The sequence below is a fragment of the Danio rerio genome, chromosome 5 (genome assembly GCF_049306965.1).
Source record: "Danio rerio strain Tuebingen ecotype United States chromosome 5, GRCz12tu, whole genome shotgun sequence".
NCBI classification, from domain to species: Eukaryota; Metazoa; Chordata; class Actinopteri; order Cypriniformes; family Danionidae; genus Danio; species Danio rerio.
The window spans coordinates 8,030,221-8,055,857 of record NC_133180.1 but is presented as its reverse complement, the minus strand read 5'-3'; the positions used below and the strand labels follow the sequence as shown (position 1 = coordinate 8,055,857).

At 36.4% G+C, this 25,637-nt stretch overlaps 1 protein-coding gene across 11 annotated transcripts in view; it reads right to left on the bottom strand.

Moving 5' to 3' along the window:
• Positions 1–25,637, bottom strand: part of unc5ca (unc-5 netrin receptor Ca) — a 467,777-nt gene that overhangs the window by 163,404 nt on the left and 278,736 nt on the right. For all 11 annotated transcript variants that reach the window (XM_073951925.1, XM_073951920.1, XM_073951922.1 and 8 more), the window contains one exon: positions 16,638–16,741. In XM_073951925.1, the coding sequence (XP_073808026.1) occupies positions 16,638–16,741 (104 nt within the window). The remainder of the gene's footprint in view (positions 1–16,637; positions 16,742–25,637) is intronic.

The window sequence follows — 25,637 nt, the reverse complement described above, 5'->3', positions numbered from 1 at the left end:
TTTTTCTTGGGCTGAGTCCCTTATTTATTAGGGGTCGCCACAGTAGAATGAACTGCCAACTATTCTAGTATATCTAAACAGCAAATGCCCTTCCAGCCACAACCCAGTACTGAGAAACACTCATACACTCTCACAATCTCACACACACACACTACGGTCAGTTTAGTGTATTCAATTCCCCTATGGCGCATGTGTTTGGACTGTAGGGGAAAACGGAGCACCCGGAGAAAACCCACGCCAACCTAGTGAGAACATGCAAACTTTACACAGAAATGCCAACTAACCCAACTGGGACTCGAACCAGCGACCTCCTTGCTGTGAGGCGACAGTGCTAACCACAGAGCCACTGTGCTACCCTTTAGCCAAAACAATGATCTAATACTTTTTCTATGTATTTAATAAATGCAGATATAGCATATACTGTGACAACATGCTTGCTATGGCATGCTTATAAAGAAAGTGTGTGTTCAATGAACTCTATCTTTTTTGCACTGGGCAATAACAAAAAAAAAAAAGAAAAAAAAAACTATTCTGTTTCTGCAGTCCAGACTTTAATAAGAAATCGAAATTGGCTTTCAAATATACACTTAGGCTGAGAAATATTCACTGGAGTAAAAAGTGTGACAATAAGCTCCGAGCTGTTTATGGACGGAGCTTTTTTGGATACAAAAAAAAAAACAAAAAAAAAACAATCTAGAGCCAGAATATATACAATATGTTTATGTTTTTCTCTGTTTTGTTTTGCCACCGACTGATTATATTTACATTTATGCATTTGGAAGATGGTTTCACCCACAGCGACTTACACTGCGTTGAAAATACACATCTGATTATTTCGTGCTTGCTTCCGATTAAATTATTTTTAATCAATTATACGCAGCCTCGGTGAGCAGAAGAAGCTTTTTACATTACTTTAATAATAAAATAAAACCACTATTATCCAATTTACATGCTCCAGAGCAAAATCAAACACCGCCAATTTCAATATCTCAGATTTTCCGCTAATTACAGGATGACCGAAAATCTTTTATATTATTTATTTTCTATCAAAAGACAAGTTCAACTGCAGTTTATATTCCCTGAACTACTTTAAATAAGAATTATGGAGCTTGTAAAGCCAGAGCAGCTTCAACAACACAGGAATGAAATACAGTCTCGATATTGTGTGTGTGTGTGTTTTTATGCACGTCTCCAGAGTGTTTCAAGTGTATCTGCATGTGTGTTTCCCACTGTGTTCTGATGGTTTCTGCAGATTTCTCGGATGTTATGAATAGCGCACTATTCATCGCACAAATACAGCTTCCTCAGTATATGAACTCCAGCCACTGTATTATATACACTCACCGGCCACTTTATTAGGTACACTAACTGCTTGTTAACGCAACATTCTAATCAGCCAATCGCATGGCAGCAAGTCAATGCATTTAGGCATGTAGACATGGTAAAGACAATCTGCTGCAGTTCAAACCGAGCATCTGAATGGGGAAGGTGATTTAAGTGACTTTGAATGTGGCATGGTTGCTGGTGCCAGACAAGCTGATCTGAGTATTTCAGAAACTGCTGATCTGCTGGGATTTTCACGCACAACCATCTCTAGGGTTTACAGAGAATGGTCTAATAAAGAGAAAATATCCAGTGAGCGGCAGTTCTGTGGGCATAAATGCCTTGTTGATGCCAGAGGCCAGAGGAGAATGGCCAGAGTGGTTCCAGCTGATAGAAAGGCAACAGTAACTCAAATAGCCACTGGTTACAACTGAGGTCTGCAGAAGAGCATCGCTGAACACACAACACATCCAACCTTGAGGCAAATGGGCTACAGCAGCAGAAGACCACATTGATTTCCTGGTCTGATGAGTATTAATTTCTGCTGCCACATTCAGATGGTCGGGTCAGAATTTGGCACCAACAACATGAAAGCATGGATCCATCCTGCCTTGTATCAACAGTTCAGGCTGGTGGTGGTGGTGTAATGGTGTGGGGGAGATTTTCTTGGCACACTTTGAGCATCATTAGTACCTAGGGATGTAACGGTATTGTAAATACCGTCATACCGCAATATAAATTTTTTTCGATATTACCGTAGTCGCATGACTCGGTAAAACTATAGGTCTTCTGAGAAAATTTGCTCAGGCGAATGAAGCGAACGGGAGGTAGCGAAAACTACAATTCCCATCAGCCCAGGCTTGACCATCATCCCTTGCGGTCTGTTGTCGCTACAGATCCAGTAATGCGGAAATCATGTGTGCTGCTAGAAGCGGGGATCAAAAAGAGCTGGAAAACTCTAAAGCGGGTGTTGTCGCCGCGCGCGTACTGAATAGCGGTGTTGTCGCGCGAGTTCTTATCAGCTGTGTTGTCGCGCGCGTACTGAATAGCGGTGTTGTCAGCACACTGTTCAGATTGATGCAGACATGAGACCTCTATCTCACTCATGGCTTGTCCTCTCAAGTGGGGGAAAGACAATGCACAACGTTACCCACTGCTGTCAACCTGGGCCAAGTCATATCTCTCTTGTCCCAGAAACCTCAGTCCCAAATGAGAGGGTTTTCTGTTGCAGGGGACATTGTAAATACCCAGAGATACCAGCTTTTACCAGATTATATTTATATGATAATTTTCCTTTAAACCCATCTCTATCTAAGTGAGTGAGTGATTAAATGTTGAATGTGATGAGTTTTCAACACTACTAAATTGAAACTTTATTTTTTTTACATGGTTTAATATTTTTTTGTTATTAAAATTGAAGTTCCTGTTTCAAAGCTTACAGATAGATGGCTAATTTGTATGTCATTGACACTTTTGGCACTTTTTTGGAGTATTTTCATAAGTTTTGTTTTTTCCTGTAAATGATTCAATAAATACCGTACCGTGACATTCATACCGAGGTATTACCGTACCGTAAAATTCTGATACCGTTACATCCCTATTAGTACCAATTGAGCATCATGTCAATGCCACAGCCTACCTGAGTATTGTTGCTGAACATGTCCATCCCTTTATAACCACAGTGTACTCATCTTCTGATGGCTACTTTTAGCAGGATGACGCGCCATGTCATAAAGCACAAATAATCTCAGACTGGTCTCTCGAACATGACAATGAGTTCACAGTACTCAAATGGCCTCCACAGTCACCAGAGCTCAATCCTTCTTTGAGCTTCTTTATGATGTGGTGGAACAGGAGATTCACATCACGGATGTGCAGCAACTGTGTGATGATTTCATGCCAATATGGACCAAAATTTCTGAGGAATATTTCCAGCACTTTGTACTAACCCTGTACTAGTAAGATGTACTTAATAAAGTGGCCAGGTGAGTCTTAAGTGTGTGCGTGTGTGTGAGACTTATCAAGGAACAAATGTGTATATTATCATGGGTGTGATACAGGTATAACAAGGTGAAGGTGACTTATGAGGACATTGTTGTTGTCCCCATTTTTCAAAAGGCTTATAAATCATCCAGAATTAGTTTTTTTCAGAAAATAAAACTGCATCGTTGCCTGGAAGTGGTGGGGATAGGTGTAGGGTTGAGTTGGGGAAGGGCAGTAGAAAATAGTTTGTACAGTAAAACAACGGAAATGTATGGAATGTGACAATTCGCAAAAACAAACTTATAGGGCTCTATTTTATTGATAGGTGCAAAGTCTAGGGATGGGAAAATACGCTCTGTGCCCTGGCACATGGTCTAACAGGGTTGTGTTTATTCTCTTAATGAGTTCTGGGTTTGTTTTAAGCATAATGTGCATTAAACCAATCCGAGTCTCGTCTCCCTTTCCCTTTAAGAGTCAGTTGTGTGGCACATTTGGTATTTACATTTGCCATTATGGCGTATTTTGTAAGTGGAAAAACTTAACAATTCACATGCAAAGAAACAGTTAAACAGAGCATCTGCAGCGTGAGGATAAAGAATGAGCCTCCTCCATTCAGCCTCTTTACTTTCTCTTTACTTTTGTACTGTGCTCCTTTATTTTGTTGGAGTAAGAAAACAGTGGAAACTCACTCCACTGAACACATCTCTTAGCCTACATATGTATTTTTGTTTTTTAAGCACAAAGACGTGTTTCAAAACGATTTCTAAATTCAGTTCTAATTTCCAGCAAACAAATAAATGAACAATAATTAAGTGTGAAGTCAGTAAAAACTGACTTTTATCGAAACACACGTCCTGTTCTAATGTCCCATGTGGTGATGCAGACATCTCCAAAACCCAACAGGTGGACAAATCTAAACTTGCTTTCATTAAAACAAATATAAATATGCATATAATAAATAATAGTGATAATAATAGTAACATGATACAAATGCAGATTGTCATGAATAAACTGAAAAAAGCCCCCGAGGTGAAGGCAATGATGCCGTGCTTTTTATATTTATGTAGAAAGTAATATTTTTTGTAACACTTTAATCCTTTATTGTTTTCATATATTTGTGTTTTGCTGTACATGCTGTGTGTATCAAGCAATGTGTAACCGTTTGCACATAACTAACGCGCTCTGCGCTAAACTTTAGAGCAGCTTTTAGTTGGTCAATGGCACTGTCTGTTTCAGTTCCCCAAAATAGCAACGCATCAATAAATGAGCCTTAACAGACCTCCTTTACAGACCAGCACACCCATGAGCCCACAAAGTGCCGCAAATGTATTTGCTATTTATACAACTTGATACAAAACATAAAAATTACAGCTGTGCTGGTCTGAAAATAGCAACAAATAGCGCCTAACACATCTTGTGCCTTATTGCGCCGGGTGTATGATAGGGCCCATAGCTTGACTGAGGTAACTAGGCATGACTAACATATTTAACCACACCCCTCCAGCTTTCTGTCTGTTAGGTTGTAATAACTCTCCCCAAATCATTTTCTCCATCTTTCTGAATAAAATTCCTACTTTACAACATCCAATCAGATTGCAGTAGAAAAAACAAGCCACGCCCACTGTTTTCTCTTTTAATATTACGTTTCTCTATAGCAGGGGTGTCCAAACTCAGTCCTGGAGGGCCGGTGTCCTGCAGATTTTTGCTCTAATTTGCTTCAACACACCTGCAAGATTGTTTCTAGAGTGCCAGGTGAAGCTGCGGTCACACTAGAGTTTGTGTGTGCGAAATTTTGTTGTGCGGAGGTGCGAAAAGGGGCAGGATTAAACAAGATGATTAGACTTTACTAATGCGAGCGATTGCTCCATGTTTTGAATTTCTGTCCAGAGAGGTCATGTTTTGATCCTTGATTGGTCTCAAGCGCAAGTGATTTATATCTAAAGTCAATGCAAACGCGCGAATAGACATCCTGCGCGACACAGTCAATGGCGCGACACGAGCAAATGGTGCGATACGCGCGAATTGAGCGTTTTGCGCGTTTCCGGCGAATCACCCGAGTTCGAAAATCTAAACTTCAGCAGACATTCGCGCCGCGTTAACCAATCAGGAGCTTGCTCTTGTGGGGGCGTGATTGTGACGTATCGCCTGTTGTCGATGTGCCAGGGGAAATCCTCCAGCCAACACAGACAAGAAGTTCATCAAACTGGGCTGGGCTCAGTCAGAAGCACCGCTGAAAACCTCCATCAGCCAGGTTCAGTTTCTGGAGGAGTTTATGAGCTTAAAGAGCTGGATGCACCTCTGAAATGATGTAGTGGACTCAGACACGGCCCTAAACATATCGATGCTGTTTTTCAGCCTAAAAAAACAAAAAGCATAAAAAAACATAACATAAAGCACATAAACACTGTTATTTTCTTCATAAAATCCATGTTCAGGATTGGTAGAGCTACGCATCAATGAATTGGCTCTTCAGTGTTTGAACTCTCAGTAATGATTAAATCACACTGAACTGAGCTAAACTGAACTGAACTGAACTGAACTTAAACACTAAAACCTGAACCACACTGTTCCAGTTACAGAACCACACTGTTCCAGTTACTATGACCATTCATGTGAAGCTGCTTTGACACAATCTACATTGTAAAAGTGCTATACAAATAAAGCTGAATTGAATTGAATTGAATGTTAGCCATTTAGCTATGAAGCTAGAGTCACCGGGCAGACAGAAGCCCTGCCCATCACACGAATTCGCGTCTGTTCTGAAGTGAATTTGACACGCGAATGAAGCAGATTTGATGCGCGAATAAAGCGGGGTTTGACGTGCGAATGAAACGATTAACCTCAAATGTTCACGTGGCAAATTATCAATAATACGCGCGTTCCGCGTCTGGTGTAAACACAGCATCACGCAGTCAAGTGATTTCGCAAATCAGAGTTCACCAATCTTGAACTTTGCACCGCAGCAACCTGCGAAACTTTAGCATGACTCTGCGTTACCGGTCTGACGCATTCGCGTGTGTATGAATGAAGGTCTATGGCAGGAAAAGCCCAGTGTGACCGCAGCTTAAGAGCTTGATTAGCTAGCCCAGCTGTGTCTAATTGTTGGTTGGAACTAAACTTTGCAGGACACCGGCCCTCCAAGACATTCCTGCTCTAAAGGAACTGCATTACAATATGAAAACAAAAAATAAAACGCAGTCACAGCTTCCGGTTCGTGCAGACATTAAGACCCAACATGTGTGTTGTGTGTGTGTGTGTGTGTGTGAGAGAGAGAGAGAAAGAGGTCAGGTGCAGTTGGTATTCATCACGTTTTGGGGACAATAAGTGTAACCTTTTGGGGATATTTTTGGACCCCATGACGAAAACAGGTCATAAATAATCTAAAGCTCAGTATTTTGTAAATGTAAAAGTGCAGTGTGTGTTCTGTGAGGGTTACTTTAGGGTACAGATAGAGGGTTTGTGAGGATTTAGTAGGACAGATAGACAGTCTGTACAGCAGAAACATCACTACGTCTATGAGAAGACCCCATAAAACATGAAAACCCAACATATGTGTGTATGTGTGTATGTGTGTGTGTCAGAAAGCAATCCATTCATTCATTTATTTATATTCGGCTTGGTCCCTTTATTCATCAGAGGTCGCCACAGCGGAATAAACCCGCCAACTTATCCAGCATAAATTTAACACAGTGGATGCCCTTCGGACCGCAACCCAGTACTGGGAAACATCCATACACACTCATCCACTACGGACAATTTAGTTATTTCAATTCACCTATAGGGCATGCATTTGGACTTGTGGGGGAAATTGGAGCACTCGGAGGAAGCCCATGCCAACACGGGGAGAACATGCAAGCCACATCGAAATGCCAACTTGACCCAGCCGAGGCTCGAACCAGCTACCTTCTTGCTGTGAGGTGCTCGTGCTACTCACTACGCCACCGTGATGCCCCGAGAGCAATCTAAGTGTCTATAAATGTGCTTGTGTAAAGTGGAGGTCTGCGCTTTGTAACTGTGCTGTTTCCAGGTTAACTCATATGTGTGTGTGTGTGTAGTGCTGATGGGAGCAGTGTGTTTTTAATGAGGGCTCTTGTTATATTGAGGAGTTGTGCTTCTCTAATGGCTGTTCTGAAAGCAGCAGAGGTCAGGCGCTCGCATTGTTCAGAAAAGGCAAATGATATTTACATGAGAATGTATGTGCTGACGGGGTCTCCGTGTTCCAGCAGCTCCGGGAACATCCAGCGGCGCTCGGAGAAAAAGGGTTTCAGTCTAGACGGAGTCAGAGAGCGGAACGGAGAGACACTGCAGCACTCGCTGGAATTCACAGGACACTTCTTCATGTCTCAACTTACACTGGCTGACTGTGTGTGCCTGTATCTCTGGTGTGTGTGACTGTGTGAATGATCGTATGTTCATATGTGTAGCTGTGTGTATGTATGCAAGCGTGTGTGTTTGTGTGTATGCATGTGTCAATGTTATGTTTAGGTGTGTGTGCGTGCAGTATATTTGCGTGTGCCTTTGTCTATTGTGCGTTTGTGTGTTTATTGTGTGTACGTGTCTATCTGTCTGTATGTATGTGCCTGTGTCTATGATGAGTGTGTGTGTGTGTGTGTGTGTGTGTGTCTATCTGTCTGTATGTGTGTGTGTGAATGTGTCTATCTGTCTGTATGTGTGTGTGTGTGTGTGTGTGTGTCTGTGGTAAGTGTGTGTGTGGGAGAGAGTGTCTATCTGTCTGTATGTATGTATGTGCCTGTGTCTATGGTGTGGGTGTGTTTTCCTGTGTCTATGATATGTGTGTGTGTGTGTGTGTGTGTGTGTGTGTCTATCTGTCTGTATCTGTGTGTGTGTGTGTGTGTCTATCTGTCTGTATCTGTGTGTGTGTGTGTGTGTGTGTGTGTGTGTGTGTGTGTGTGTGTGTGTGTGTGAGAGAGTGTCTATCTGTCTGTATGTATGTGTTTGCATGTGTCTATGTTGTGTGTGTGTGTGTGTGATTGTGTGTCTATCTGTCTGTATGTATGTGTTTGCATGTGTCTATGGTGTGTGTGTGTGTGTGTTTGTGTATGTACTGTATATGTTTGCCTGTGTCTATGCTGTGTGTGTGTGTGTGATTGTGTGTCTATCTGTCTGTATGTATGTGCTTACCTTTGTCTATAGTGTGTGTGTGTGTGTGTGTGTGTGTGTATATGTCTTTGTCTATGGTGAGTGTGTGTGTGTGTGTGTGTGAGAGAGAGAGAGAGAGAGAGAGAGTGTGTGTGTCTACCTGTCATTCTGTGTGTGTTTGCATGTGTCTATGGTGTGTGTGTGTATGTGTGTGTGTGTGTGTATGTACTGTATGTGATTGTGTGTGTGTATATACTGTATGTGATTGTGTGTGTGTGTGTGTGTTTGCCTGTGTCTATGGTTTGTGTGTGTTTGTGTGTATCTGTCTGTATCTATGTGTTTGCATGTGTCTGTGGTGTGTGTGTGTGTGTGTGCGTGCGTGTTTATGTGTCTGTATGTGTGTGTCTGTGTAAATGTGTATGCATATGTACTAATGTTGTGTGTAGATGAGTGTGCGCCTGTGTTTAAGGTAGGTGTGTGGTGTGTGTCTGTCTGTCTGTATATGTGTGTGTGTGCATGTGTAAGTGTGTATGCATATGTGCCAATGTTGTGTGTAGTGCTTGTTTAGGTGTGTGCGCTTGTGTCTGTGTGTGAATGCATGTGTGTGTTCGTTTCCTGTTTCTATGGTGTGTGTCTAACTGTGTGTGCTAATGTTGTGAGTGTGTGCCTGTGTCTATGGTTTGCGTTTGTTTGTCTGTGTGGGTGTGTGTGTTTGCCTGTATGACTGCGCCCGTATCTATGATGTGTGTGTTTCTGCCTGTATGTGTGTATCCCAGCATCTATGGTGTGTTTGAGTGTCGTAAATGTGTGTGCTTGAGTGTGTGCGTGTGTGTGTGAGTGAGTGTGTGTGTCCTCTGGGAGCCGCAGCTGTCGTTTACGGGTCTTCTGGGAAACCTCAACCTCTGGGTCAAAGTCAGGAGCAGAAACGACTCTGACGGCTCTTCACACACGCGTGATGACAGACACACAAGACCATTTACAACACACACATACACACAGTGTAAAAATGTGCACTCTGTAGAATAACCGGTCAAAACTGAAAAATCAGAGATGTGTGTATAGAAAAGATTACCTCATGAAGGAATCAAATTAAACACTTCTGGATACTCCATGACTGAGTTTTTCTTTTCTAAATAACTGCTAGTACAGTTTACATTTTCATACATATTAATGACATACACTCACTGGCCACTTTATTAGGTACACCTGTCCAACTGCTCGTTAATGCAAATTTCTAACCAGCCAATCACATGGCAGCAACTCAATGCAGCCGAGAATCAGAATGGGGAAGAAAGGTGATTTAAATGACTTTGAATGTTGCATGGTGGTTGGTGCCAGACGGGTTGGTCTGAGTATTTCAGAAACTGCTGATCTACTGGGATTTTTCACACATAGCCATCTCTATGGTTGACAGAGAATGGTCAGAAAAAGAGAAAATATCTAGTGAGCGGCAGTTCTGTGAGCACAAATGCCTTGTTGATGCCAGAGTTCAGAGGAGAATGGCCAGACTGGTTCTAGCTGATAGTAAGACAACAGTAACTCAAATAACCACAACTGAGGTCTGCTGAGGAGCATCTCTGAACACACAACACGTCCAACCTTGAGGCGGATGGGCTACAGCAGCAGAAGACCACACCGGGTGCCACTCCTGTCAGCTAAGAACAGGAAACTGAGGCTACAATTCACACAGGCTCACCAAAATTGGACAATAGAAGATTGGAAAAACATTGCCTGGTCTGAAGTGTCTTGATTTCTGTAGAGACATTCGGATGGTCGGGTCAGAATTTGGCGCCAACAACATGAAAGCATGTATCCATCCTGCCCTGTATCAACAGTTCAGGCTGCTGGTGGTGGTGTAATGGTGTGGGGGAGATTTTATTGGCACACTTTGTGTCCATTAGTACCAAGTGAGCATCGTGTCAATGCCACAGCCTACCTGAGTATTGTTACTGACCATGTCCATCCCTTTATGACCAAAGTGTACTCATCTTCTGATGGCTACTTCCAGCAGGATAACGCACCATGTCATAAAGAGTTAATCATCTCAGACTGGTTTCTCAAACATGACAATGAGATAACGGTACTCAAATGGCCTCCACAGTCACCAGAGCTCAATCCAATAAAGCACCTTTGGGATGTGGTGGAACGGGAGATTCACATAATGAATGTGCAGCCGACAAATCTGCAGCAACTGCGTGATGCTATGTCAATATGGAGCAAAATCTCTGAGGAATACTTCCAGCACCTTCTTGAATCCATTCCACAAAGGATTGAGGCAGTTCTGAAGGCAAATAGGGGTCCAACAAGGTAGGTGTACTTAATAAAGTGGATGGAGAGTGTAAAATACTAAATAAAATAATGAATAAATAAATGTATAATAATTAGATAGTTATAAATAATTTCAAATATAATATGATTTGTTAGATGGTAAAAACCATTAGGTGTACGTTATATTAATATACAATAATTAGATAAATAATTTAAAATACATTATTATTTTTGGCAGATCTGGTTGTATATGTTTATATATATATATTTATATATATATATATATATATATATATATATATATATATATATATATATATATATATATATATATATATATATATATTTATTTATATATATATATATATATATATATATATATATATATATATATATATATATATATATATATATATATATATATATATATATAGATATACACACACACACGCACACGCACACACACGCACGCGCGCACGCATGCATACATACATACATACATACATACAGTACATACAGTACATACATACATATTAGTTAATTGCTTTACTGGCTGATTTTGCTGTATCTGATTCAGTGCATTCTTTTTTTTCTGATAAAAAGTATTGCATTATATTAAATGTGCAACATGCACTCAGATTATAGCCAAGCTTTTCTCAGAACTAACTTCACATTTCCAGTAATTCAAAGATATTTATTAGCGAGTCTGAAGGTCATTTTTCATGAATGTCTGAATGAGATCTTCAAGTTCACAGCAGTGCTTTCACAACAAACAGCCAGGATGTTATTTATATTACACGATCACAAACTGTCCACAGTTTTATCGTTTTCATTTAATTTCTGAGTAAAAATGATTAGTTTTCATTTAAATAGATTATTAAAACTAATTAAAAAAAAAATGAAATTATTATATCATTCGGGCATCAAGGTGGCGCAGTGGGCAGCACGATCGCCTCACAGCAAGAAGTCCACTGGTTCGAGCACCGGCTGGGTCAGTTGGCATTTCTGTGTGGAGTTTGCATGTTCTCCCCATGTTGACCAGTGTGTCCTCCAGGTGCTCCGGTTTCCACCACAGTCCAAAGACATGCACTCACTATAGGTGAATTGGGGAAGCTAAATTGTCCGTAGTGTATGAGTGTGAATGAGTGTGTATGGATGCTTTCCAGTAATGGCTTGCAGCTGGAAAAGCATCTGCTGTGTAAAATATGTGCAGGATAAGGTGACGGTTTATTCCGCTGTGGCGACCCCAGATAAATAAAATAAAAAAAATAAAAAAAAAGAACGAATGAGATATTTCAGTTTCTCATCAAATCTTCTGACCAATCAAATGCTCTTTAGTATCTGACATGCCCTGCCCTTGTCATTTGTTTTTCATTTGAAGTGCTTGAGCTCAACCACTTGCAGAGCTATGAGAAAAACAAATTGCTATTGGCTATTTTTTTTTAAAGAGGAGGAGCTACTCAATCTCCCGCCCTCTCTTAATGGTTCAGTAGAAATAACATCAAACATCGATTAAAGGCAGTGGTGTAAAGTCACTAATTACAAATACTTAAATTACTGTAATTGAGTAGTTTTTCTCAGAAATATTATTTTACTAAGAAGTTTTAAAAATGTGTACTTTTACTTTTCCTTGAGTACATTTTTAGTGCAGTATCGGTACTTTTACTCCACTACTTTCCTTCAACCTGCGGTCACTACTTCATTTCTTTCTTGTCTTTGGTGATTGGCTAAAGTAGAAAAATCAGTCCTGTGACTCCTGTCTAATCAAATCGCACATAGAAAGTAAATTACATGATACTGAACAACATCAACACATGGGCGCTTTATAAATGCAGCACACCTGTAAGAAGCATTAAAAATGTCCAAAAAATGTTCAAAATATTTACACACATTGACGCACAGTCTTTTAATAGACTGGATGTCACTGATGAGAAAATAGATGTCGACTGTAAAAAAAAAACAAAAATAATAATAATAATATAAAAAGGATGTTGACTGTATGATGACTGAAATCACCAAACAGCCTCCTTAAACAATCACTAAATGGAACGAAAGAAAAATGGAAGGAAGGACCAAACGAAGGAAGGACTGAACTAATGAAGGAAGGAAGGACCAAATGAATGAAGGAAGGACTGAACAAACTAAGGAAGGAACGAACGAACAAGCAAAGGACATAATGAGGGAAGGAACAAAATTATGAATAAAAGAACGAATGAATAAGCGAACAAATGAAGGGAGGAATGAAGGAAGGACCAAAGGAATGGAGGAATGAACAAATAATTAAAGGAAGGAATGAACAAAGAGCCTAATGAAGAAATGAACAAAAATAAAAATGAACGAACGAACAAACGTACGAAAGACCAAATGAATGAAGTAAGGATTCAAGGAAGAACTGAACAAACTGAGAAAGGAACGAACGAATGAACAAAAGACCAAAAGACCAAATGAAGGGAGGAACAAAAATATGAATGAGCAAACAAATGAAGGGAGGAACAACGGAAGGACAGAATGAATGAAGGAACAAACAAATTAAAGAATGAAGGACAGAACAAACAAGCAATGGAAGAAAGTTGGAAGGAACAAACCAATATAGGAAGATTACTAAATGCACTACAGAATGTTACGTTTACACATCACTGCACAAACTGCATGTAAATGCAAAACGACTTTTTATGGCGTAATACTCACTACTCTCGAGTACTTTTAAAATGCCTACTTTTTACTCATACTTTGAGTAATATTTACAACAGATACTTTTACTCTACTCGCACTACATTTTTGTGCAAGTAATGGTACTTTAACTTAAGCATGATTTTTTAGAACTCTTTCCACCACTGATTAAAGGTCCCGTGAAGTGCTTTGAAATGTGCATTTATTTAAGTGTGTACGGTTTGCTCCAAACGCAGTAAAAGCAGTGCAGTGTTATTGAGAGAAGATGTGCTAACCTGAATAACCCCTCAGACACTGACTCACGCTGCGCAGAAACACACACATCCACACTCTGCTTATCTGCTTCATCGCTCAGCAGTGCTGCAGACGCTTCAGCTTTTACTCTCAAAACAAGCCACGCTGAAATACAGGATCTTACTTTTAGCTGCAATTGTCTTTTCGGCAATAATACAGTCTTTAAACAGGTGAAGTCAGAATTATTAGCCCTCCTATGAATTATTTCAGAAATGATGTTTAACAGAGCAAGGAATTTTTCACAGTATTTCCTAGAATATTTTTTCTTCTGGAGAAAGTCTTATTTGTTTTATTTTGGCTGGAATAAAAGCAGTTTTTAGATTTTTTTTACAAACCATTTTAAGGACGATATTATTAGCCCCCTTAACCAGTTAATCTCTGCTGTTATTTTAGGATTTCCGCCTGGATTTTGCCTACCCAAACACATGCAGAGGTGTAAATGCAAAAATTTGGTATCATTTTAAAGAAAACCCTTTGAATTTTCATAAAACACAATTGAAAGTGTTTAAAATAACTCTATATAATGTCTTTGTTATAATAAACACCTAAAAAAAAGAGGCGCTTTTTTTTTTTTTATAAACTCAAATTTGACAGTGTACCTTTTAGGTTCTGTGTGGTCTAGCGTGCTGTAATTAATTTTGGTGGTTCCTGCAAATGTCTGTAATCATAGGAAAACAGTAAAATGTCTCTACCATAATCTATGCAAAAGTTATTGTATTCCAACTGATGAGAGGTGCTGTACAAGCCACAGGGACTGACCATTGTTTTCATATTTCACTATTCTTTTGTTTGATCAAACATAATTCACTGTGTTTGGACCACGTCAGACATATAAAAGGATTACTTATGCACATCACCTCAAAACAGAGGAGAAACGGCCCTTAAGCACACAGCGTAAGGTAAGAGATGACAGCTGTCTGTGCTATCTGGGGCTGCTTATTGATCATAAATGTATTGTTTTCACTTCTGCACCATGGAAACACCGCGATTCATTCGACAACTGTTTGATATGTGAATATAATTCATGCTAGAACCGCATGAGCAACGGCAAGAGCTTTCATTTGAGCTATAACTTGTACATGTGTCATATGAAAAATATGAAAATGAACCAATGTTCAATACCCAGCTCGGGTATCCAAAATACTGTGTATTTAAGTGTAAATAACTTTTGTACAGTAAAATAAAACCAAAGTGATGCATATGTGCATAAAATATAGATTCTACACTTTCAAACAAAACCATTTACGGGGGTCTGGTGCAATGCTAGGCCTTTAAATCTTAAAGGGAAAGTCGATGACATCACAGACCAGGTACCTGGTTCGCGGAGTTTAAATTAAGCTTTTTATAATTGAGAATGTTGATGAGGAATTTTCCTTGCTGTGGGAGAATGTTTTGTTTGGTTTTGTTGATTATGGAACGGGGGCTTTACATAAAAAGAAAACATATTTTCTTAATCTTCTTGTCTTATTAACAAAATTTTATATCCATAAATGTAAATTTTCAAACCAAAAACCTTTTTTTTATATTTTGCTTACTGAAATGTAGTATTACTTTGAAACAGTGTCTAACTCTTTTACAAAAAAGGCTTAAAAAACAACTGAAATTTGTAAATTATATAATCTTTTTCTTTAACGTGTAATGTATTTACCCCTCCTGTTTTTTTGGTTTGTTTGTTTATTTTTTTTGTTATCTGTTGTTGTTTCTTTTTCCAAAATTGTTGCTCTTTTTGTCTCTTCAATTTCTTGTTAACATACTGTGATTGTATATTCTCACTTTCGTATATTAATAAAAAAAAAAAAAAAAAAAAAAAAAAAAAAGTTTAAATTAAGCAATATTTTTTCCGATTGTCTACAGAACAAACCGCTGTTAAACAATTGCTCGCCTAACTTGCTTACCCTAACTTGCCTGATTAACCTAGTTAAAGGTGCAGTAAGTGATCTTTATCAGAAGCATTTTTTGTTGCGCTGGTTGAAAGTTACTTCACATTCCAATAGTAATGATTAAAGTAAAGGATCAAAATGTGTTTATATGTATTTTTATATTCTGAGGCATAAGACTACAAAATGTTCCTCAGATTAAAATTAGTCTTGCTGATAATTCCCATAGTTCTGATAAGCAAATGTAGATTGGCACAACTGCGCACCGCTGTTCATGCAGATCCGTTGATGCGCGTTCATTAGTGCCGTGGTAATGTGTACACAAGTGACAGCGGTAAAACAAATCTTGAATCAATATTGGAGTTACTTTAGCATGCTGGAGGAAGAAGGACCATGGCCGAAGGATTTCTTTCAGTAATGTTAAGCTTCACGCAAAGCTGATAGATTGTTGTTATGAACTAGTTATATGCACGGATGTGTTGTTCAGCCACTGAAATCTTTTGGCGAGAGATTGATGTGACTCAATTAGTTTGATCAGGTGTGTTTAATTAGGGTTGGAACTAAACTGTGCAGGGCTGCGGCCCTCCAGGAATTGAGTTTGACATCTCTGATCTAGGGTGTCTGTCATCTTTAAAGTGTGCGTCCATGATTTCAGAAGGTGTGGCTTTGGATGACAGAGGAGGGATTGTATTTGAAAGATATTATGATAACCGGTTAGCATTTAGGCAGAGCACCTACTGCACCTTAAAGCCTTTAAAGGTCACTTTAAGCTGAATATTAAAGTCTTGAAAAATATCACGTCAAATATTATTTACTGTCATTATGGCAAAGATAAAAGAAATCCGTTATTTAAAATTAGACATTAAAACTATAATGTTCAGAGTTTGTGTTAAAAAAAAATTCTGTTAAACAGAAACTGGGGAAAAATGTACAGGGGGGCGAATAATTCTGACTTCAACTGTATATCAATACATTCACCAATTACCTATAGGCAAAGCTGATATGTGGAGTACATTATTGGCACAAGTGAGAAATCTCTGTGTGTGGGTTAGGGAGTGCATACTGTGTGTGTGTGTGTGTGTGTGTGTGTGTGTGTGTGTGTGTGTGTGTGTGTGTGTGTACCTCAGCAGGTGGTATGCCCTCGGGTGGGCGGCACTGCAGCAGCACTTCCTGTTCGAGTGACACTTCCTTCCCCAAGGGCTCCTGCTCAAACGTTTTCCTCAAGACTGTGGAGAATCAGGACAGAGAGAAGCGGCTCATTTACTCACATTCATTAGTCATACAGAAATACTGCAGGATATGCCAGCACAGGGATTTTTACCTGCAACTTCAGTTTCAGAAAAGTTGAAAAATACATTTATAATAATGATAATAATGATAATAATAATAATAATAATAATAATAATAATAAAATGATGATGATGATGATGAATATTAATGATAATAATAATAATAATAATAATAATAATAATAATAATAATAATAATAATAATAATAATAAAATAATGAATAATAATAATAAATAATAATAATAATAATGAATAATAATAATAATAATAAATAATAATAATAATAATAATAATGAATAATAATAATAATGAATAAAATAATAAATAATAATAATAATAATAATAGGTTAATTATAATAATAATAATAATAATAATAATAATAATAATAAATAATAATAATAATAATAATAAATGAATAAATAAATAAATAAATAAATAAATACAAATGAATAATAATAATTTTAATAAAAATAATATTGATAATGATGATGATGATGAATAATGATGAATGATGATGATGATGATGATAATAATAATAATAATAATAATAATAATAATAATTAATAATAATAATATTAATAATAATAATAATTTATAAACTGATATATACATTTATAAATAAATTGAGGTGATGATGAATGATGAGGATAATAATAAAAAAATGATAATAATAATAATAATAATAATAATAATAATAATAAATATTATTATTATTATTATTATTATTATAAATTGATCAACAAATAAATTAAATAAATTTTATTATTTTTAATACAGAAAATTTATTCATTCTCCTTCGGCTTAGTCTCTATTTCAGGGGTCACCACAGCGGAATGAACCGCTATCCATTCCAGCATGTTTTACACAGCGGATGCCCTTCCAGCAGCGACACAGTACTGGAAAACACCCATACACACACTCACATATAATCATACACTACGGTCAATTTAGTTTTTTCAATTCACCTATAGCGCACGTGTTTGTGGGGGGAAACCAGAGCATCCAGCATGTTTTACACAGCAGATGCCCCTTCAGCTGCAACCCAGTACTGGGAAGCACTCATAGACTCATTTACACTCATACTCTACAGCCAATTTAGTTCATTCAGTTCACCAATAGTGCATGTGTCTGTGGGGGAAACCGGAGCAAACCCACGCAAGCACAGGGAGAACATGCAAACTCCACACAGAATAACCTTCTGCTGTGAGGCAACAGTGCTAACTACTTAGTCAAAGTGTCGCCCTAATTTATAACAACATAATTAACAATCATTTGACAATCCCTGAGGCACACTGCATTGTTCTACATTTCCTTTAAATAAATGATTGCTACCCAATGCAGAGATAAGAACGTGTGCAAATGCCCAACATGCACCAGTAAAAAGCCCAGCTCCACATAATAAGATCATGTCATTATGTGTGTGCTTGACAGCTTGTTGTTATTCTTCATGTAGGTGAAGAGTAGCGCTCACAGAATGTGTGTTAGATGCTGCCATCTGCCATATTCTCAGGTCAAAGCAAACATTTGAGCTCCTCGTTCTCTTGATTATCTCTAATGTCCTCATGCGGGTGTGAAGATCTGTTTTCTCTGTGGGCTTGAGTGAGTGTGTGTGTGGGGGGGTGTTTAACACTGGCCAGACTCATCCAGTCTCCTTCACACTCTTCTAACAACTCATGTGTGAATGTGTCAAGTGTAGTCATGAGTGTGTGTGTGTGTGGTGTGTGTGTGTGTAGTCAATCTGTGAATATTTCTCAGTTGTTTTGAGAGGTTGGTAGTGAATGTAAGATTAGTATTTATCTGCTTACTATTTCTGGATGACACAGACATATAGTACTGATATAACTAGCTGAAGTCAAAATTATTAGACCTCCTGTTTAAATAATATTTTAGTAGTTATTTTGCAAGATACTAGTATTCAGATTAAAGTTTAATTTAAAGCCCTAACTAGGTTACTTAGGCAAACCGTGGTTTGCTCTGTAGCCAATAAAATAAAATAATAAAAATAATAATAAAATAAAATAAAAACCAACTAAGATAAAACAAAAAGTGAAATAAAAAAATAAAATATAATACAAAATAACAAAATAAATAACAATTAAAAAAATAATTAAAATAAAAAATAAATAAATTAATTAAAATAATAAAAAAAATTAAAATAAAATAAAAATGAAATAAAAATACAAAAGAATAATATGTATTATATTATGTATAATACAAATAATAAAATACAATATAATACAAATTAAATCAAATTAAATTTAAAAATGAACAAAAAATACAGCAATAAAAATTTTAAAAAATTAAACACAAAACATTCACAAACATTTATAACATAAAAAATGAGAAAAAATGACAAAAAAATAAAATAATTAATAAAAAAATAAAAAATAAATAAAAAAATACAATGAAAAAATATACAAAACAATTAAATTAAAATAATAACAGTTTATTATTTTATAAACTTTAAAAACTTAAAAAAAACAAATACAAATAATAAAAAAATAATTATAAAATTATAAAATAAAAAATATAATTATAATTATAAATTATAATTATAAAAAATATAAAAAAAATAATAAAAAATAAAAATGTATTAATTACTATCCATTAAATTACTAGGTGGCTAGTAATATTGTACTTTATTATTAATAATAATAATAATAATAATAATAATAATAATAATAATCTGCTTTTATTCCAACCAGACTAAAATAAATAAGACTTTGCAAACAGTGCCCCGTAAAATGTATGAATATGTGTGTGTGTGTGTGTGTGTGTGTGTGTGTGTGTGTGTGTGTGTGTGTGTGTGTGTGTGTGTGTGTGTGTGTRTGTATATATATATATATATATACATACATACACACATATATATATAAACTAAATATTGACAATAAGTGTTTTATTTTTTTAAAAAGTGTTTTGTGTAAGCATTTTTAATTTAATAAATTAGTTTTTTTGGAGCCTTGGTGTTGCCGCCTTTGATAAACATTTGATTTAAAAAAAAGTGTACCATGTATAATTCAAATTCAAATGTTATTAGTCACATACAGAGTCATACACAGCATAATGACCTTGAAAAAAGTTATGGAAAACTAGAAGTTATTCAATAGAAAAAGTAAATAGACTATTTAAAGACTTTTGATATAAGAATACTTTGGATTTTAGAGATCCTAAATATTTATTTCAGGAAAAAAAGCATCTCTGCTTTACAATAAAAAAAAAGATTCTGAACAATTCATGCGCGGGATTCGGTTTGATTCAATGATTCAAAATTATGATTCAATAATATGCTTGAACAAATACTCATTATATTCATTAATTTGTGCATGATGTTCGCATTATTGTACACACAAAACAATGTTATTCTACACATAAAACAAAATAAAACTAAATACATTTAAGGTGGCTAGTAATATTGTCATTCAATAAACAACTAGGAAATAAATCAGTTTATTTTATGATTCCAAATCTGATCCAATCACGTGCTTGAATCAATACATTAATGCATTTGGCATCAAACACATATACAAAAACAAATTTTTGAAGAAAAAAAAAAAAAACAACTAATAAAGTAAATAATGACATTAATTCCAGTGTTTACGACACATGCAATGCAAATAATCAACAATGTCACAGATTTTACAAAGACTTAACTCTACTTTTTAATAAAAAGATTCATATTGGTAATTAATGCACTTCATAAGAGCAGCTAATGAACCTGTCAGTGAAATACTGACTCCTCTGAGCAGCTTCGAAATGCGGAGATGAAGAAATACGCTTTTAAGCCGTTTGAGCCCCAAAACCTTCAGTCTTCCTGTGATTTCTTTATTCAGCTGGACATAAAATACACATCAGGAAAACACCTTCAGCCAGCCCGTCCAGCAGCTTTACTGCTCCATACACACACACACACAGCTGTCTGTTTCCCTTCACATTACTGATGGAGCTAATAGACAGATAAATCACGTCTTTCTGGATAAGTGTGTGTGTGTGTGTGTGTGTGTGTGTGTGTGGTAATACATTCAACTCAGGATTTTAGTGCTCTACATTGCAACAGCAACAAATCTTAAGCAGCAATAATATCCTTAACACACACACACACGCACACACAAATACACACACACACAAAGAGAGAGAGACGTCTGTATAACAGCACTCTATTTCATTCATAATTATTATGTCTGGAGTTCAAGCTGACCACAGTCCCACAACTAATCATATATAACATCCGGCGCTACACACAGCAGTCAAATTCACAATCCGTCACTAAAACAACAATAAGTATCAAATGACATGTAGCATTCAGCGCTAAACATAATCACTAGACTACTCATACATAACATATGAACTATTTTAGGTGTCCCATTATACAGTTCATTTATTTTCGTTTTGGCTTAGTCCCTTTATTAATCAGGGATCGCCACAGCGGAATGAACCGCCAACTTATCCAGCATGTTTTACGCAATGGATGCCCTTCCAGCTGTAACCCATCACTGGGAAACTTCCATACACTCATTCACACACATACACTACGGACAATTTATGTTACCCAATTCACCTATTGCTCATGTGTTTGGACTTGTGGGGGAAACAGGAGCACCCGGAGAAAACCCACTCGAATATGGGGAGAACATGCAAACTCCACACAGAAACGTCAACTGACCCAGCGACCTTCTTGCTGTGAGGCAACATCGCTACTCACTGCGCCACCGTGACAACCCCATTATGCAGTTTAACAGGTTTATTTTGTTGATTTTTTTCATAATATACAGTAGGGGTATATCAATGCACCCCTATGGTTCTAACTACGATACTCTTATAGCAAACTACCATCCACCACCACTACTACCACAGAACATTGATACAGCACAGAGAGCAAATATTTATTCACAGGATAAAGTCTCGAAGATTCGTTTGATCGAAGAATTGTTCTTGTAAAACCCCTCCTCTATACAAGCCTGCTCTGCTCTGATTGGTCAGATCTGGCCCAGTCTGTTGTGATTGGTCTACTGAGGTTTGAAATTAAGGTGAAGTTGGTTATATATTCGCACATTCGTTCATTTTAAGGGTCCCTATACTGTTTACTACATTAATTTCAATATTAAGTCTAAAATTTTTGTAAGACTTCAAAACAACAATGTTGTACTTTGATAATCATTGGCTGCTAATCGGATTTCACGATTTAGAATTTACAAAGAATACTTTGCTGAAATGATATTAAGGAGAAAGTCTGACTGTGCAAATATAAAACCAACTTTACCTCAATAATAAACAGTAATAGTGTAAAAAAAAAAAAAAGCAGTACGTCCCCTATGGTTCGAACCACACTAAATCATGCTATTCGCATGTAAATAGACGCATGTACATTTTGAATTAACTCTTTTCATTCGCAGGTCAAATTCACTTCACAATAAATGCAGATTTCCTCATGATCAGGGTTTCGATTTGCACAGTGACTCTAGTTTTCTTGCAGCCAATGACTATCAAAGTACAACATTGTTAGAGGGATTTAAATAGTGCTAAGGTTGTTTTAAATGCATATACCAAGGTTATAATAGTTTTGGATTTTTCATTAGTTTTAGTTTCTATTTCGTTTGGACTTTTTGTTTTCAAATTCAGTTAGTTAATTAGTTTTTCGAGACAAATTTACTAGTTTTATTAGTTTCTATGTTTTGAAATTACTTCGTTTTAGTTGAGTTTTTATTAGTTTCAGTATTCATTTAGGGTTTTTTTTTTTCTAAATAAGGATATTTGTTAAGTGCAAGATTCAAAATCAATAGAATAAATATTGTAAAATAAAAACTTAGCAATACATTTTTTAAAAACCTGTATTTAGAGGACACATGAACACTATCATTTACCACTGCCATCTACCCATCCTCAAATTCAAATACAAAAGCCCACAAGAAAGCAGCCCTGAGTACAATGTGTGCAAAGCTGCTCTGAGGTTAGATACACAGTAGGATGGAAAGTTCAGATATTTAACGCGGATGTTTGGACTCAACATACCGAAATTATGTAGTCAGCAATAGTAATTTCAGTCAGTTAAAGCATCACCATGATCTGAAAAATGCCTTATAGTAAAGTTTTGCAACCCAGCTGAAGCATGATTCGCTTATTTAAATAACATTAGAACTTTCTGTATTGAAATAAACGTATGTTTTTCACCAGATCCTCTCATTTAAGCTCTCAGTTTACCCGCGGTGCTGTTGTTTAAGTTTAGTTCAGTCACAGCAGGCTGTCATGTACTGTTTGTGTTCGGTTCACTGAATCTCGCATGCGCAGTATTATCAGTTTACCGTTTCTCAAATTTGATCTCAGTGTAACATTACTGTTCTAATAACTGAACGAGAGTATATATTGGATTATTTAGAGTCAGAGGGGGGTATAAGGCTTGTTAATAAGTAAGTAGCTTGTGGAAAAGTGCTTACTGGAGATGCAAATCATTTTAAATGATTCAGTTTGTTTTGGTGAACTAGTTCAACTGGTTCACTTAGAAGATCTGGTTAAAAAGATTCGTTCACGATCGCAATACAGAAATAAAACTCATTATTGGGCACAAATGTGTTAAAGTAATAGTTTTAAGTGTCTGTATTTAATGCTGTCACTGTGCTGCTGTCATGTCTACTCGTTGTTTTTGTCACTGGAGCAACAGCAAGGATGACTGGAGGAGTACCGGCTCGATCCGGCCAATGACAGCAGGACTACGGAGTCTGAGGTGCCGTACGGGTTGAACAACTGCATCGTGGATTAGATTTAATTCTAAACGGCTAACAGTAAGACAATACCAATACATTTACAAATACGAAAACAAAGTAGGTTTTTTTCGATAATTTTTGTTAGTTTCAGTTAGTTTTGTATGTACACAATACAGTTTTAGTTAGTTAAAAAAAAAAACTCTCGTTTTAATTTTTATTTTAGTTAACAACAATTATTTTAAATTTTTGTTTTTGCTTTTTCGTTACTATATTAACCTTGATACTTACATGCTAATTCAGACTGAATGTTTAAAGTAGTGTGGTAAACAAATATAGAGATAGAGAAGTTGGTTTTATATTCGCACATTTCAGACTTTCCCCTTAATAATTTAATTTCATTAAAGTATTATTTGCAAACTCTAAATTGCGAAATCCTATTAGCAACCAATGACTATCAAAGTACAACACTGTTGTTCACAGTCAAATAAACAGTGTTAATGTTGTTTTCAAGTCATACTTGCATGCTAATTACGATCCAATATTCAAAGTAACATGGTAAACAATATAGAGACTTCTAAATGAACGAATGTGCGAATATAAAACCAAATTTACCTCTATAATATAGAGACCGCTAAATGTACAAACGTGCAAATATAAACCCAACATTACCTCTAACATTAACTTTATAGTTATTGTGCTTGGTAGTGATGGCTGTTTTATGAATCAGTGGTTGCAAGTATCAAATCGGCAAGGTCACTTGATTTCAGTAAACAAGGCTGTGTTACATCATTACTGTTTGGAAACAAGAAAAAAAGCCAATTCTAATAAGAGTTTTTGTTGCATTTCCATGATTTTAACCACCAGCTGTCCTTATCACAGGGGGTTTTGAACATTGAGGTAAATTTGGATTTATATTCACACATTTGTCCGAAAGAGGTAAAGTTGGTTTTATATTCGCACATTCGTTCATTAAGAAGTCTCTATAATGTTTACCATGTTACTTTGAATATTCAATCGGAATTAGCATGCAAGTGTGACTTATAAACAACATTAACACTGTTTATTTGACTGTGAACAATGTTGTACTTTGATAGTCATTTGCTGCTTATATGATTTTGCTATTTAGAGTTTGCAATGAATACTTTTCTGAAATGATATTATTAAGGGGAATGTCTGAAAATCCGAATATAAAACCAACTTCTATATTTGTCCGTAATAGCTTGTGACCCGATCCCTATACTGTTTACCAGGCTACTTTAAATAATCGGTCAGAAATAGCATGCAAGTATGACTTCAAAACAACATTGGCACTATTAAATTGACTGTGAACAATGCTGTACTTTGACAGTCATTGGCTGCTAATCTGATTTCCCAATTTAGAATTTACAATGAATACTTTTCTGAAATGATATTATTAAGGGGAAAGTCTGAATATGTGTAAATCCAACTTCACCCCAATTGCTACTTCGAATATTTAGTCAGAAATGGCATTTAAGTATGACTTTAAAACAACATTAGCACTATTTAATTGACTGTGAACAATGATAGAGGTAAAGTTGGTTTTATATTCGCACATTCCCCTTAATAATATAATTTTATAAAGTATTATTTACAAGCTTTAAATAGCGAAATCATATTAGCAGCCAACAACTATCAAAGTACAGCACTGTTTACAGTCAAATAAATAGTGTTAAGGTTGTTTTCATATCATCCTTGCAAGATAATTCCGTTCGAATATTCAAAGTAACATGGTAAACAATAGAGACTTTTCAATAAACGAATGTGCGAATATAAAACCAACTTTACCTCTATTGAACAATGTTGTACTTTAATAGTATTAAGCTGCTAATATTATTTGCCTGTTTAGACTTACTTTCTGAAAAGATATTATTAGGGAGAAAGACCGAATGTGCGAGTATAAAGCTAAATTTACCTCAGTGTTTCGAACACTTTTAATGAGAGAATTTTAGCTTTCAACGCTTCGAAACAACGGAGCCAATGGGTTTCAGTGAATCATTTTGCGAAAGGCATTGGTTTAGTTGTTTCGAGGCTTCTCCATTTAATAGATTGTTGTGTTTGTTTGATCAATACAAATACAATCCAAAACAACATCCCATGTCATCTTGCCAAAACA